General features: G+C 45.1%; 1 protein-coding gene across 9 annotated transcripts in view; it reads left to right on the top strand.

Moving 5' to 3' along the window:
• The window catches only part of METTL8 (methyltransferase 8, tRNA N3-cytidine), a 119484-nt gene that overhangs the window by 25983 nt on the left and 76944 nt on the right, over window positions 1-16557 (top strand). For 2 of the 9 annotated variants that reach the window (XM_070070704.1, XM_008258733.4), the window contains exon 3: window positions 15883-15940. The exons of the other annotated variants lie outside the window; for them this stretch is intronic. In XM_070070704.1, coding sequence (XP_069926805.1) covers window positions 15883-15940 — 58 coding nt within the window. The remainder of the gene's footprint in view (window positions 1-15882; window positions 15941-16557) is intronic. 9 annotated transcript variants of the gene reach the window in all.

Genomic DNA, 16557 nt, shown 5'->3' on the forward strand with positions numbered 1-16557 from the left:
TTTTAGTTTGTTGCTGAAAATGTCCTAATGACCTAGCTTTGGCCATTGGATGCTCTTGTCAGTTGGCTGCTGTGTCCCTCTGACATTCCCTTATCGTTGTTTTTTTGTGTGTTGTGTTTTGCTTTGTTTTTGAGTACTTCCTTACTTTCTAAAACCTAGCACTATACCATGCTCCAGGCTCATCCGGATATTTCTTACACGGTTCTAGAATCAGCCATTTTCCCAAGGAGCCCTGGTTCTTTTTTATTAGAGAACAGTAAGAGCAGGCTATTGAGTGTGCTCATTGCTACCTGTGAGGAATGGTTGCTTCCAGGCATTCTCAGCTGACAGAGTAAGGAAACACATGTGCATATACTACCCATGTATATAGACATATCTACAAATGCTTCTGTGTGTTGTATCTTATATTAAGCTAAATAGGAGCTCATGCTGATGACTTCAGTTCTAACCCATTACCATATGGCTTGTTCTAGTCTTCTCCCCTCACTTGTCTGTAACCGCCCACTCTAACAACAAGAAACCTGCTTCCACCACCCATGTCTGTCTACTCACTGTTCAATCCCAATTGACTTGTATAGTGGTTTCAGAATAGTTAACCCTTCGTAAACTAGAGTACAGTGCTTCTCACAATTCCTTATTGCTCTTAGTCTTACAGACTCAACTTATATCTGGAGTTACTCAAGTCAGCACCCTTTTCCAGATTACTTTGTGGTTCTCTAAATATCCCATCTTCATCTTTATTTGTGCTAATCCCTCTGCCTGAAATGCCCTGGCTTTCCCCCTTAGCTCCTTGGAGCATTCCTACCCATTTCCTGCCCAGCACAGAAATGGCTTCCACCAGGAGCTCTCAGAGCTGCCACAAGTAGGTTAATCATTCATTCCTCTGTGCTCTAATAGCACCTTCTACTTACTTCTACCATACATTGCCTCTTGTGTACATCATCCGCAATTCTGTAGAATTCTATGTTGCTCCCTTGGAAACTTTCTACTTGTTTTTTCTCATGTGGAAATTGTACCCTTCCCATGAATTTTGCTTTTCCTTCTCTGTACCCTTTTCTGATTGTGGTATTCCTCCTGACAGTCAGAACTTTACCTGATATTCCACTGTGTAGCTTGCCTTGCTTTATTTTTTTTTCAAGTTATAAATTAAGTTCTCTGAAATAGGATTTACACAGTGATATAACCTCTAGTACCTGAATTCCAAGTTTCTTTTTAAATTATAGAGATACATTCATTTGGACTTTATTTTTTTTTTGTAAACTTTATTTAAAGGACAGAGTTAGAGAGAGGGAGATAGAAAGAGAAAGAGATCTTCCATCCCTTGGTTTACTCCCCAAATTGTTGCAACAGCTGGGGCTGGGTCAGTCCGAAGCCCGACATTTCATCTAGGTCCCCCATGTGGGTATAAGGGGCCCATGCACTTGGACCATCTTCTGCTGGTTTCTCAGGCACATTAGCAAGGGGTTAATCACAAGTGGAACAGCTGGGACTCTAACCAGGACTCATATGATTACAGTTGGTGACTTAACCAAGTGCACTACAATGCTAGCCCTGTTTGGACTTTCATTTACTAGTGTTATAATTCAAAATAATTGAATCTAACATGTATTTGTGACCTGAATTTTTTCATACTATTCCATTCCCAGCTAGGGTGACCTTATTGATTCATTAGTTTAGACATGACTGAGTACATGCTGCATACAGGTACAAGCATCCCCTGCATTCTACTGCAGCTACAGTGAGAGATCTTATTAAGGGCAGAGCTTCATTCATCCCTGCCATTGAGGACATGGAACACATAAAATACGAATGCGACTTAATTTCCCTTTTCAGGCCACCCAACTTGCTTAATGCATCCAAAAGTTGCTATAGCACAGACAGATGTGAAATACCAGTTGGATGGGTTAAATCTGATATCATTGTGGGGCAGCATAATGTGTTTGGAGACAACTTCCAGGGTGATTTGAATAGCAGACCCCTCGGGTATTTTGGTTTATGATGGGCTTATGCAAAATCCCTTAAAGAAGTCACTTCTGAGTCCCAGCAGCCTCTTTTGTGTGAGTGCTTTCTGTAGCCTCCTTTCAGGGCGTTCCTGGAGAGCAAACCCGGGGCATGAGATTCCCATTTTGAAGCTGCAGAGGGGCTGACGTCATAGCTTGATCAAAGTGCTCTGCAAATACTTACTGTAATTATTGTTGTTGCTCCATTCTTGCTAATAACCTTATTTATACCCTGAAATTATAATCATCCAAAGAAAGATTAAAACAAGATGTGTAAGTTGCCTGAACTGTTTACTCGCAGATGGTCACCCTCGGAGTTCTCTGAAATTGCCAGGGTTAATTGAAGCTTCAGGTTTCACGGCAGTATAGTTGATACTTAAGTGTTTCTTACCTGTTGGCTTTCACTCTCCAAAACAGCACAACAATAGCACTTTAATTTGTTCTCATTAATGTTAGCCTCTCAGGTGCTGTTCAGTGCAGCTTTGTCTGGATGGTGTTTGTTCCTCTGAAAGTTACCTATATCCCAGCTTCCCACCTGAGAGGAAAAGCTAAACAGCTACAAAAGCACAGACATGAATGGCTCACTAATTTATTCATTTAATGGATGTGCAGGACCCAGGAGACATTGAAGGAGAGTTAACTTTCAAATGGTGGGCAGGCATTTGGTATATGATTAATAGCAGTTTCTTTCCCTAGGATTCCACTGAACTAGGACAACTGGGAATCATTCTTGGGAAATCTTACAAATATTTTTTGCCCACAGCCAGCTCATTGCTCCAAGGCTAATCGTTGTAGATTCACACAGATAGCGGCACTGTTTGCTCTAGCTCCTTAGAGTTCCTCTACTAGTACTGAACCCTAAGGAGTCAATCCTGGGATCAAGGTTAAAAAGCAAGGGAAGTAAGAAGCCCTTTGCCTCTGCTCCCACATGTGCAAAAGCAGAAGACCAGTGAAAAGCACTGGGTGTTAACATGTTACATGGGGGGCCAGCGCTGTGGTGTTGTGGGTAAAGCCTCTGCCTGCAGTGCCGGCATCCCATATGGGTACCAGTTCAAGTCCCAGCTGCTCCACTTCTGATCCAGCTCTCTGCTATGGCCTGGGAAAGCAGAAGATGGCCCAAATCCTTAGGCCCCTGCACCCACGTGGGAGACCGGAGTAAGCTCCTGGTTCCTGGCTTCAGATCGGTACAGCTTCGGCCATTGCAGCCATTTGGGGAGTGGATCAGCAGATAGAAGATGCTCTCTCTCTTTCTCCCTCTCTCTCTCTGCCTTTCTGTAACTCTGCCTTTCAAATAATAAATAAATAAATCTTTAAAAATAAAGACGAGGTTACATGGGCTGCTGACATTGTGGAGCAATGGCTTAAGCTGCTGCCTATAACACTGACATCCCATATGATCTCGTATTCCAGTCCTGGCTGCTCCACTTCTGATCCAGCTGTATGCTAATGTGTCTAGGAGAGTATCGGAAGATGATCTAAGTGCTTGGTTCCTGTCACCCATGTGAGATGGCTGGAGGGACTTCCTGGCTCCTGGTTTCAAAAAGGATGTTACATAGTACAGGCCATACAAGAGGAGCCCTTTGCATGTATCTTGAGATTTCAGTAGTAGAAAGTGATAAAGCAAGAACAGAAGCTTTAGTTTTGCCTTTTGGTTTCTTGCCTACACGACTGAGGGCAGATTCCAACCTCCATTCTGTTGAGAAACTTCCCAAGTCCCTGCATTCTTCCTCAACCAGCTCAACCCTGATTCATCCGCTAGCCCACACCCACTCTGTTTGAGAAGCCCATGCAAACAGGCCAATTGCCTGCCCACCCAAAACCAAAAGCAGCCCTGGCTTTATAATCACCTACTCTGTGTGGGAGCAGCTCTGTCTACCCTCACCAGTAGTGGGTCCCTCTCAGGTTTGTCTCTGAATAAACCTGTCTGGCTGTTGAGTTCGTGGTCTGTCTCCTCTTTGTCTTGTCCCCTGTACACTAACAGTTGGTGCCCCATGTGAGGAGGGAGTTTGAGAGATCAGTTCCTTCTCCCACTTTGGTCCCTCGAATCTCATACAGCTTGAAGGCAATTGGGAGAGTTCTCTGTTCACCTGACTGCCCTTTGCCAAGTGCTCTGATACCTTCTGGGCGAAAACTCTGACTCACTCCCTCCTCCCGATTTTCTTTCCTTTCTGTGGCAAACTGGGGTTAAGGATCACGAGTTGACCATGATTGTCCATCTCTGACAGTGCCCTGCTCCCTGGGGGAGACCCCTAGTCACACTATACCCTGCATGGCTAAACTCCCATCCAGGATCTCTCACCCTCCATTCCCTTTTTCTGGTTCTTCCTCTTCTTCCCCAACCAACCCAATTAAATCTGCCCTTGCCTTCCTGTCTTTCTGCTGTCATACAAACTCCAGCCAGAATCCTCTTGCTGGATCTCTCTGCTGCATGCCACATTGGACTTGATTTCCAACCCACAGACTGGTAAGAAGTTGGCCTCTGTCTCCCCAAAGGTGTCTGGGGCAGATCAGAATGGACTGTTCCCCCTATCTCTCAGAAGGTCTGGTTTGGGGTTGGGAACTTGTCCCACACTTCTTGAATTGGAGATGCCTAGCCAAGTGTTGGGGTCTTCTTCTCCTCCTGTGAGAAGACTTGGGTTATGGCTAACTCTTCTCCCAGGGTCCCAGGGGATACCGTGAAGCTGAGTGCCCAACCCCAGCCTTCTTTTGCCTGTTCAGGGGTTCCAAAATTTCTCAATTTCGTCCCAACTGGCCCCTGGCCTGTCACCTAAAAAACCTGTTGGCTTTGGACCTGAAAGGGAAGGTAAAACCAAAATGATTAATTTTCTTCTGTTCTATATCTTGGCCCCAGTATAAATTGGATAATGATTCTCAGTGGCCAGATTTGGAACTTTCAGTTTCCAAATTCATCATGACCTTGACAACTTTACACAGAGAAACACCAAATGCTCAGAGGTCCCTTATGTTCAGGCTTTTTTCCTCCCCGAGGTTGCCCCTCCCTCTGCAGCTCTTGTTCCTCATTTCATGTTCTCCTCATGGAAGAGGACCCCTCCAACAGACTCTCCACTCCATTATTCCCTTTCTGCTTGCACCCTCTTTGTGATCCTGACCCAGCTGACGACCCTCCACCATATCACCCCTGCGTCCCCTCACATCCCTACCTACCTACCTTTCCCCCAGTGTACTACCTGATCCCCTTCCCTCAAGGCCTACCCTGGCTGGATTCCCCCCGGAAAGGAGGTGGCCAGAGTGAAAGGTCCAGTCAAGGGCAATGTCCCTTTCTCCTTATCAGACCTTAGTAAAATTCAGGGTCACTTAGGCACATTCTCAGAGAACCCCTCCAAATATCACAAATGATTTCTTTGCCTGGCAGTCCTACAGTTTAACTCGGCAGGACCTCCATTTCATTCTTTCATCCACTTTAACGCTGGATGAATTGGAGTGCATGTAGCATGTGCCAAACAGCATGCAGATGAGTTTCACCGCCAGGCCCAGAGAGACACTCAGACGCCACTCCAGCCATCCCTAGGTCCACCCCTATCTCAGATTGAACCGACTAGGGATACAGGCCCAAGATCACATGATTTCCTTCCTGTTGTCTATTATAGCTAAAAATAGCCATAGCAGGTAAACTATGACAAGCTTTGGGATATCACTCAGGGGCCCAAAGAAAATCTCCCTCTTTATGTCTCGCCTTACAGAGGCAATGGTAAGATATGCCAACATGGATCTCAATTCCGGAGAAAGACTTTTTTTAAAAAAAGATTCATTTATTTATTTGAGAGGCTGAGTTAGAGAGAGAGAGAGAGAGAGAGAGATCTTCCATCTGCTGGTTCACTCCCCAAATGGCTACAATGGCCAGAGTTAAGCTGATCCAAAGCCAGGAGCTAGGAGCTTCTTCTGGGTCTCCCACATCAGTTCAGATGCCCAAGGACTTGGGCCATCTTCTTACAGCTTTTCCAGGCCATCAGCTGGGAGCTGGATCGGAAGTGGAGCAGCCAGGAATCAAACTGGCACCCACATGGGATCCCAGTGCCACAGTGCTGGCCCTGAGACATTTATTTTTATATCTCCAGGTTATATCCCAATTGGCTGCAGACATCTGGTGCAGACTCCAAAAGCTGGATTTCACAAACTGCCCCCAATAGTGCAGTTTTTCACACCTTTAACAATAGGATTGAAGAACTGAAGATTCAGAAGGAGAAAATACAAAATTAAAGTATCAAATACTTTCCTCTCTAATTCACCAAATCCCTATCAAATCTAACATCAAGCCACATCCCAGGCCTCAGGGAGTCTGTTTTTGATGTAGCAATCCTGGGCACTGGGCCAAGGCCTGCCTCAGCCCAAGGCCCCCACTAAACTATGTCCTGACTGAGGACAGTAGGGACACTGGAAGATGGACTTCTTCCAGAGGGGAATACCCTCACCATCTGGGATGGCCCTATGTTCCACCAATTTGAGCACAGGATGTCTCATCTCTGTTACACTTAACAGAATGAAGAAGCCCAGATTCTATAGCTCCATCACAATCAAGTCCACCCAAGGGTGATAGGGACAGTGTCTGGCAAGCAGATCTCTTTTTTGGTGGATGCTGGGGCTAGACTATCTCTTTTAAGTGAATATTGTGGCCCACTCCTTCCTTTCTCTGTCTCTGTTGTTGGCATGAAGCGCCAACATTGAAATACCAAACAAAACTCCTCCTTTATATCGCTGCTTTGGAGATATTACTCTCCTATACTCCTTCCTTGTTCTTCCCAATTGCCCCACCTACCTTTTGGGCAGAGACCTCCTCCACCAGTTAGGAGCATCTGTCCCTATTTCAGCTGGGGACAAAACCTATACACTTGTCCTCCATATTAAGGACTTGCCTCACCATCCCAGGTTCCTTCTCTCTCTTCCATTGTTTCTTTAGTGAACCTTGTAATATGGGATATATCCCCCCCATAATTGCCACCCACTGTACTCCCATTCCCATCTCCCTAAAGGATTCCACACAAGCTATTGTTTTTCCTCAATATTGTTTAAATCCAGAGGGCCATAGAGGCTTAAAGTCGATTATAAACCACTTCCTTCAGGCTCGAATCCTTGTCCCTACCCACTTACCTCACAATACACCTATACTTCCCATTAGAAAACTGGACGACGGCTCCTTCCCCCTAGTACAAGACCTCAGATGCATTAACTCTTAACCCTACCTAACCAGTCATTCCTAACCCCTCTACTCTCCTGTCCCAAATAACCACCACAACTTTTTTCTCTGTTGTGGACCTAAAGGATACCTTCTTCACCATTCCCCTTGTCCCATTCTCCCAGCTACTCTTTGCTTTTACACAGTCGGATCCTGATTCCTACCTTTCCCAACAACTTAACTGGACTGTTTTACCCCAAGGTTTCCAGAACAGCCCCTTTCTTTGAACAGGCTCTCCAAGCATACTTAGCTTCTATCAACCTTTTACCCACCTCCCTTCAATACATTGATGATTTTTTTTTTTTTGACAGGCAGAGTGGACAGTGAGATAGAGAGAGAGACAGAGAGAAAGGTCTTCCTTTTCCGTTGGTTCACCCTCCGATGGCTGCTGAGGTCGGCGCGCTGCAGCCGGCGCACCATGCTGATCCGAAGCCAGGAGCCAGGTGCCTTTCCTGGTCTCCCATGCGGGTGCAGGGCCCAAGGACTTGGGCCATCCTCCACTGCACTCCCGGGCCACAGCAGAGAGCTGGACTGGAAGAGGAGTGACTGGGACAGAATCCGGTGCCCCGACCGGGATCAGAACCTGGGGTGCTGGTGCTGCAGGTGGAGGATTAGCCTAGTGAGCCGCAGCGCCAGCCACATTGATGATCTTCTAATCTGTAGCCCCTCCTAAGACACTTGTATTCAACATACCACAACTCTTTTGAATTTTCTAGCTGATAAAGGCTCAACTAATCTCTACTTCTCTTTCCTTCTTGGGGCTTCTCATAACAGCAGACACTCATGCAATTCTTCCAGCTCAGAAACAGGTAATATACTCCCTTCCTTTCTCACATACGAAGTGAGACCTCTTCTCTTTCTTACGACTTGTAGGTTATTTTTGCATCTAGGTTCCAAATGTCTCCCTTATTGCCAAACTTCTCATGAGGATACCAAAGGCGTCCTAGACAAACCCTTACAAACCCCCTTGGAATTCTCATTGCAAGCTCTAAAAAGGACTCTTCTACAAGCACCCACCCTGAGCCTTCCTAACCCACACAATCCATTCCTTCTCTATATTCATAGCTCTAAGGGACAGGCACTTGGTCTCCTATCCCAGATGGCAGGAGACTCTACCACCCCTGTGGTCTACTTCTGCAAACATTTGAACAGGGTTTATAAGAGCCTAAAAGTCCTGCTCGCTGCTGCCCTCCTCATACCTGAGACACAAAAACTCACCTTCCATCAACCACTACAAATGTGGTCTTCCCACAGACTACAGGACCTTCCTAGCCACTGGGCTCTTCAGTTCATGTCTCCAACTCAAACTCAAATTCTCCATTCCACTCTTCTCCAGCCCACTGTCATCTTCCATCACTGCTCTTCTCTTAACTTGGCTACTTTTCCTCCTACAACCTTATCTGATTCCCATGAATCATATTCCTGCCCTGATTATCTTGATTCTCCCTAACCAGACTTCACTGTCTTCATGGGTGCTTACATTCCTCTAGCCCCTGACAGGTTTATTGACCATGGACCCTCAAAATGGCCCCATTTTCTGTGGCTATGCAATAATCAAGGGTTACCATGATGATACCGTGTCTTTTCCCCCACAAAGGGTCATCAAGGCTCAATCCCTATCCCGGGGCACAACTTCCCAACAGGCTTAACTATTGGCCTTGACTTGAGTCCTGACTTTAGCAAAGAGAAAGACTGTTGACATCTGTATGGATTCCCGATATGCCTATAACATCATCTACTGCAATGCCCAGATATGGCAAGAAAGAGGCTTTCTGACCATCCGAGGGACTCCAAAAAATGGTAAACTGATAAAGGCCCTCCTAGATGCTGCCCAACTATCTATAAAAGCTGCCATCATCCAATGTAAAGGACATCAGAAAGACAAACAGTGTTTATTGGAGGCTAACAACCTACCCAACCTAACAGCTAAAGTGGCTGTCAATGGTGAAGCAGTCCCATCGTTTCTCTTCAGCCTAGCTCCTGTCTATTCAGATTTAGAGATCTCTCAGTTTCAACAACAAGGGCCCTCCATAGAGGAATTATTATGGTTTCTAGATAATAAAATAATGCTCCCCTCTTCTCTTCAAGTTACCTAAGAAACTTAACTCTCTATATCATTCAAACCCAAAACCCCTTATTCATTTTCTGAAAATCACACATCTGACCCCCACTATACGGTAAACTGCATACCATATCCAAGACATGTAATGTCTGTCAGACTGTTAACCCCAACTCCAATATCAGACCACCCCCATTCCCTACTCACCAGGCCCATGGATCACTCCTAAGAGAGACCTGGCAAATTGATTTCACCAATATGCCAGCAGTTAAATGGATACATTACCTTCTGGTTATGGTAGATAGCTTCTTGCATTGGGTAAAATTTTTTCCCACCACCAACAAAAGAGGCCCTATTGTTTGTACTATACTATTAGGAGAAATTTTCCCTAGATTTGGATTCCCCACATCTATTCAGTTGGATAATGGGCCAGAATTTATCTCCAAAATTACTCAGTATCAGTGTCTCTCCATGCCTCATAGCATTTTCATTTTCCCTATCATACCCCATCTTCAGTAAAATTAGAATGGATGGATGGAATTTTAAAACAAGTTCTAATAAAACTCTTTGTCCAGGTCCACCTAATCTGGGTAAAACTCTCCTTTGGCCCTATTAAGAATTAGATTTCTTCCCTGGAAACGGTTAATTCGCAGCCTTTTAGAAACTCTATATGGAGACTTCTTGTTACACCAGACTTTCCTCCCCTCCATAACTCTGAAGCTGTTCCTTCTCTTAGCTTCTCTCTTCTTGGCAAAATGCACTCATTTATGGACCTATGCAGACATATATCTACCCAAACCGTACCCTCTACCTTCAGACTATACTCCCACATTTCAGCCCACTGACGGGTCTATCTTAAACAAAATGACGCTGCCCTAAATCCAAAATGGAATGAACCCTATCAGGTGATACTGGCTTCCCCTACAACTGCTAAACTCAAGGGATACTCTCTCTGGGTACATTTCACTTCATTAAAATTAGTAACATTTCCCCTAGACACCTCTACTCCCTCCAGTCCCATGACTTTGAGGCTGACGCAGCTCCCCATACTACTGAAAGAACTGCTTCCTCATTCCCCCTGACAATTCCTGAATTCCACAGATTCCTCCAGGTAATTCTGCAGGAAATACATGGTATTCAACTCTATCAGTCCACCTTCTCAACCTAGTTTCAGACCTGTGGCTCCAAGGCAGCCTCTCTGACTTCACTCCCACTCACACATCCTTTTTTACCTTTTGTTTACCTCTCTTACTATAACTCATTGTCACCCCTTATTACCATCTGCAGTCATAGTCTTAACTCTCATCTTGCCGGTAATCACCCCTACCAGCAGGACCTATGGTGAAAATTTCTCTTAGCACTCTTTTACCTCTGTTTAGTAGGATGCTTTACTGCTGTTGGCTGCTTCCCTAGGTAAATATGCTTTAAAAAAAAAAAAAACTTTAGTGTCTTTTTTTTTTTTGACAGGCAGAGTGGACAGTGAGAGAGAGAGACAGAGAGAAAGGTCTTCCTTTTGCAGTTGGTTCACCCTCCAATGGCTGCCGTGGCCAGTGCACCACGCTGATCCAAAGGCAGGAGCCAGGTACTTATCCTGGTCTCCCATGGGGTGCAGGGCCCAAGCACTTGGGCCATCCTCCACTGCACTCCCTGGCCACAGCAGAGAGCTGGCCTGGAAGAGGGGCAACCGGGACAGAATCCGGCGCCCCGACCGGGACTAGAACCTGGTGTGCCGGCGCCGCAAGGCGGAGGATTAGCCTATTGAGCTGCGGCACCGGCCTTATCTCTCATTTTTTTAAGATTTATTTATTTATTTATTTGAAAGTCAGAGTTACACACAGAGAGAAGGAGAGGCAGAGAGAGAGAGAGAGAGAGAGAGAGAGGTCTTCCATCCGCTGGTTCACTCCCCAGATGGCCACAACAACCAGAGCTGTGCTGATCCGAAGCCAGGAGCCAGGAGCTTCTTCTGGGTCTCCCATATGGGTGCAGGGGCCGAAGGACTTGGGCCATCTTCTACTGCTTTCCCAGGCCATAGCAGAGAGCTAGATGGGAAGTGGAGCAGCCAGGTCTCGAACTCGTGCCCATATGGGATGGTGGCACTGCAAGCGACAGCTTTACCCACTTTTCCACAGCGCCGGCCCCAAATATGCTTTTTATACTGAGCCCTTTAACCATATCCAGAGTCTCCACCAATGAGATTGGAAATTACTATCAAGGTAATATGATTTATCATTTGGGATTATACCTTTGTACCATAAAATTAATAAATAATATAACCAAAACTTCTGCCCATCAAGCCATCTAGTTTGATGCATGTGAAGTGATAGATACCATGTCGAGACTTAAAGAATCCAAGGAGGAGGCTCCTGGCTCCTGGCTTCCAATCAGCGCAGCTCCATCCATTGCGCCCAATTGGAGTGTGAACCAGTGGATGGAAGACCTCCCTCTCTCTCTGCCTCTCCTTCTCTTTCTGTGGAACTTTGACTTTCAAGTAAATAAATAAATCGTAAAACAAAACAAACAAAAACCCTGTAGTACAACTGAGCCTCAATTAGTTTGGCTACTCTAAAATCCCACACAGAGATATGTCCATTACAGCAATTCTTTGCTAAATAACCCAAAATTAGTAAAAGTGGTCCCAATAAAACTCCCCATCCAAACCCTTACCATACCTACTATCAATGCTTCCTCTTGTTTGTTCTCTGAACATCACCCCAACACCTTCATGTTGAATCTCTACACACTCCTTCCTGCCCAAGGCCTGGCAAAGCCTTCCCTGCCCTCAGCCACCACTGGGGAACAGCAGAAGCAGGGTGGATATAAGGTTTCAGACCCTGCCACACCCTGAAATATAACTATTGATCAAAACCTTCCTGGAAGACCCCTGGAGTTAGATCCCCGTGGAGTTCACAGTTTATCCACAGGGAAAACCACCTTTTACACCTATCCTAAGTCCCTTTGTCATGGCCCTACTCATTGGCCAGATCCCTCTGTTTCTCACACTCTCCCTTTCCCTATTGCCATGAAGTGTGTTCATTGCCCAACAACCTGTAATCAACGAAAACTCTCCCAGCTCCCAGCAATAGTTCATTTAAACACACCTTTCACCCAATAACTGCAGCTGCTCTGTCTACTCACCATGTACATGAGTCATCACAAAACTCACAGCCTGTAACTTTCCATCTTACAGGATGTATAGGACTGAAGACAGGGATGTACTTTTTCTATGGTGACCAGGAATGTTTGTCTCACCACTAACTGGACAGCCACTTGTACTCTTGCTTTTCTGTTTCCCTCTTTGTCCTATATTCTGCTCCAGTCTTCATTCCCTTTCCCCCTAGTTGGACTCGTCAAGAGGGATTTTGGATTTGCCACCTAGTTAATCACACTGGGTGTGCTGGCAGGAATTGGGACAGGAGTAGCCAGATTGCAGTCTCAGCAGACAAGGCAAACACAGTTGAAGACATCTTGCTCACTCAAAGGAAGCATAGATGACCCAGCATACCAACTGACTCAGCTCCAAGACCAGGTAGACTCCTTAGCAGCAGTGGTCCTTCAAAACTGCCCAGGATTAGACCTCCTCATTGCTGAAAAGAGAGGACTTTGCCTCTTTTTAGGTGAAGAGTGCTGCTTTTATACCAGTAAGTCAGATGTGGTAAGAAAAGGAATTGAATGCATAAAAAAGTGTGCTAACAAAATCTGTTCCCAGAATAGCCCCACCTCATGATGGCAGTCTTTACCACCATGGGCAATGTCTGTACAATCTCCTTTTTTCCCGTAATCATAGTGGTTTTATTCCTGCCATGTATAATTAGCATATTTCAAAGGTTCTTTTTTGTTTGGTTGGGTTTTTTTAAAAGATTTATTTGAGAAGCAGAAAGAGAAACAGTGACAGAGGTCTTCCATCCACTGGTTCACTCCCCAAATGGCTGCAATGACCAGAGCTGGGATGATCCAAGGCCAGGAGCCAGGAGCTTCTTCCTGGTCTCCCACATGGGTGCAGGGGCCCAAGCACTCGGGTCATCTTCCAGTGCTTTCCCAGGGCATAAGCAGAGAGCTGGATCAGAAGAGTAACAGCCATTGCCGGCGCCGCGGCTCACTAGGCTAATCCTCCGCCTAGCGGCGCCGGCACACCGGGTTCTAGTCCCGGTCGGGGCGCCGGATTCTGTCCCGGTTGCCCCTCTTCCAGGCCAGCCCTCTGCTGTGGCCCGGGAGTGCAGTGGAGGATGGCCCAGGTGCTTGGGCCCTGCACCCCATGGGAGACCAGGAAAAGCACCTGGCTCCTGGCTCCTGCCATCGGATCGGTGCGGTGCGCCGGCCGCAGTGCGCCGGCCGCGGCGGCCATTGGAGGGTGAACCAACGGCAAAGGAAGACCTTTCTCTCTGTCTCTCTCTCTCACTGTCCACTCTGCCTGTCAAAAAAAAAAAAAAAAAAAAGAAGAAGAAGAGTAACAGCCAGGACACCAACCAGTGCCCATATGAGATGCCAGCACCACAGGCGGAAGTTTAACCTACTATGCCACAGTGTTAGCCCCTCACGGTTCTTACAGGAATGAATAACTGCCATATCCCAAGCCATCACACAGGAACATTTCAAGACTGCTTTTCTTCTTTAATCAATCTGTTCCAGAGAACAGGCATACCACCCCCTCACCAGCAGGTGCTTGGGCCCCTGTACCTACGTGAAAGACCTGGAAGAAGCTCCTGGCTCCTGGCTTTGGATTGGCCCAGCTCCAGCAGTTGCGGCCATCTGGGGAGTAAACCAGCAGATAGAAGACCTTTCTCTGTCTCTCCCTCTCCCTCTCCCTTTCACTGTCTGTAACTCTACCTCTCAAATAAATAAATAAAATCTTTTTTTTTTAAAAAGGCAAATGAGTGAATGTATATGAATAACAAAGTTGTTCAGAAACAGGCTGCTTGGAGTTGCATGGCAACTCCATTCATTTTCAGTTGGGTGACCTTAAGCATGTTAGTTTACTTCATCTTTCACAGTGTTTTCTTTTTTTCCCTAAATAATACCTCTTGATAGAGAAATAGAGATTAAATAAGATAGCACAATCAGCCCCCCCCCACAAGTTCTGGATCCATGGGATCCATGACTCAACCACCTGCTGACAGAATATAGCTGGGGGGAAATGGCATGCATGTGGACATGGATAGACTTTTGTTTTTGTCATTATTCTCTAAACAGCACCATATAACAGTTACTCAAGTAGCATTTGCATTGTATTAGGTCTTGTAAGTGTTTTAGAGGCAGAGGTGGGGAACCTTTTTTCTTCCAAGGGCCATTTGGATATTTATAATGTCATTTTTGGGCCATACAAAAATGATCAGCTTAAAAATTAACATGCTATAGATTCATTGAATTTTGAGTCCTGCCTGCTGTTGCCTTGGCAGGGCCAGACCAAATGACTCCACAGGCCTTATATTGCTTGCGAGCTAGATGTTCCCTATCCCTGAAGGTATATAACAGGATTTGTGTAGGTTGTGTGCATATGATGTTCCAGTATTTTTTACAGGGTACTGGAAGGTTTTAAATATCTGTGGATTTTGATATTCCAAAGTCAATCAAGGTTTCCCAGAACCAATCCCATAGATACTGAGGGATGACTGTACATGTAAAGTGCTTAGAAAAGAACCTTACCTGTGGTAAAAATTTAAATTTTTTTAAATTTATTTTTATTTATTTGAAAGGCAGAGAGACAGGTAAAAGGGCCAGATTGCTTGATCTGCCTCCCAGGGTGTACATTAATGGGGAGCTGGGACCCCAAGCCAGGCACTCCACTATGGGAAGCAGACATCCCAAGTGGTGTAAGTGGTGTCTTAACCACTGTTCCAAATGCCTGCCCCTAAACTTTTTAAATTGAGATTTACATAAAAGAGGACTTGGAATTGATGTTTTACCTCCAAAAATGTTTTTTCAAATTGTAAGAAGTATTGTTGAGTATCTGCTTTAACTAAAACCCTCCTTTTTATTAAAATAAAGTACTTAAAACTATTGGTCCAGAAAAATAAAATTTGTAATTATTGTATTCATTATTTTCATATTTTCATGTATGTGCATCCATTTTACCTATTGCAGTAGAATATATTATAGTTTGTTGGTATGATCAGGCAAATATGTGAATCATTGTGAAAAGGGCTCCATTTTTGGAGAAGACAAAATATGGAGTTGGGGCAAGGATCTGTTCCCGACAAGTTATCCTTCTATATCAAGGCCTTTTCTTTTGCTACTAAGCTCAGTGTCATGGTGGTGGTGGTGGTGGTGGTGGTGGTTGACTCAGAAAACTCAAAGTGTTAAAACCATCTTCTTGGCTTGTCATACTATATAATGAGCCCATGTCATTTTACATTCGTTCTTTTTCTTGCATTCTAAAATAGGCACCTACATGTAGAGCTGGCAGGAACACTCAATTGTTCATGGCATACCTCTGAATACTTGGTAGCATGATAAATGCTATTGATAATGACACCCTTGTCAATCTGATACTTGCATGAGCTTTGCTTCCTTTCTGGGTCAGTTCCTTAGTGCTTGCTTTAGCCAATTGACTATTCATGACCAGGTCTTGGTATTGAGATCTCAGAGGACCTGGCTGTAAAGTCATGTACAATTCTGTTTCATTTTGGCCTTTGCAGGGTTCAAGAGGAAGAACAGTATAGGGTTGGTGAGCTGACAGGAGAGCCTCCAGGCAAAGTAGGTAAAAGAAGCCCCACCTGACTGTATGGACTACAATTTGATGTAGCAGAATGCATTTGGCCTCAGTAAAGGGACAGGACCATATTTTTAGCCATTTCCAACAGTGCATAAGCACTCAAATACCTCACAAGAATTTAGAGAGATTTGTGTTGCCTTCTTAATATTTCTGCGCTCCAGAGTAACACAAACTAAATGCAGTCAACTGTCATTTAACATCAGAGATGCATTCTGAGAAATATGTCATTAGGTGATTTTGTTGTGTGAATATCATAGAGTATCCTTCTGCAAACCTAGATGGTATAGTCTCTTGCCCCTAAGCTACAAACCTGTACAGCATGTTACTATAATGATGCTATAGAGAATTTTACACAAGGGTATTTGTGTATGTACACATAGAAAAAGCACAGTAGAGATACGTGGCATGAGGAATTTTTCAGCTCCATTATAATCTTAAAAAAAAAAAAAACCATTTATTTTATTTGAAAGGCAGAGTTACAGAGAGACAGAAGCAGAGAGAGGGAGAGAGGTCTTCCATCGCTGGTTCACTCTACAGATGGCCACAACAGCCGGAGCTGTGCTGATCTGAAGCTAGGAGCCAGGGGCTTCCTCTGGGT

Source organism: Oryctolagus cuniculus, chromosome 3 (genome assembly GCF_964237555.1).
Source record: "Oryctolagus cuniculus chromosome 3, mOryCun1.1, whole genome shotgun sequence".
In the NCBI taxonomy this organism is placed as follows: domain Eukaryota; kingdom Metazoa; phylum Chordata; class Mammalia; order Lagomorpha; family Leporidae; genus Oryctolagus; species Oryctolagus cuniculus.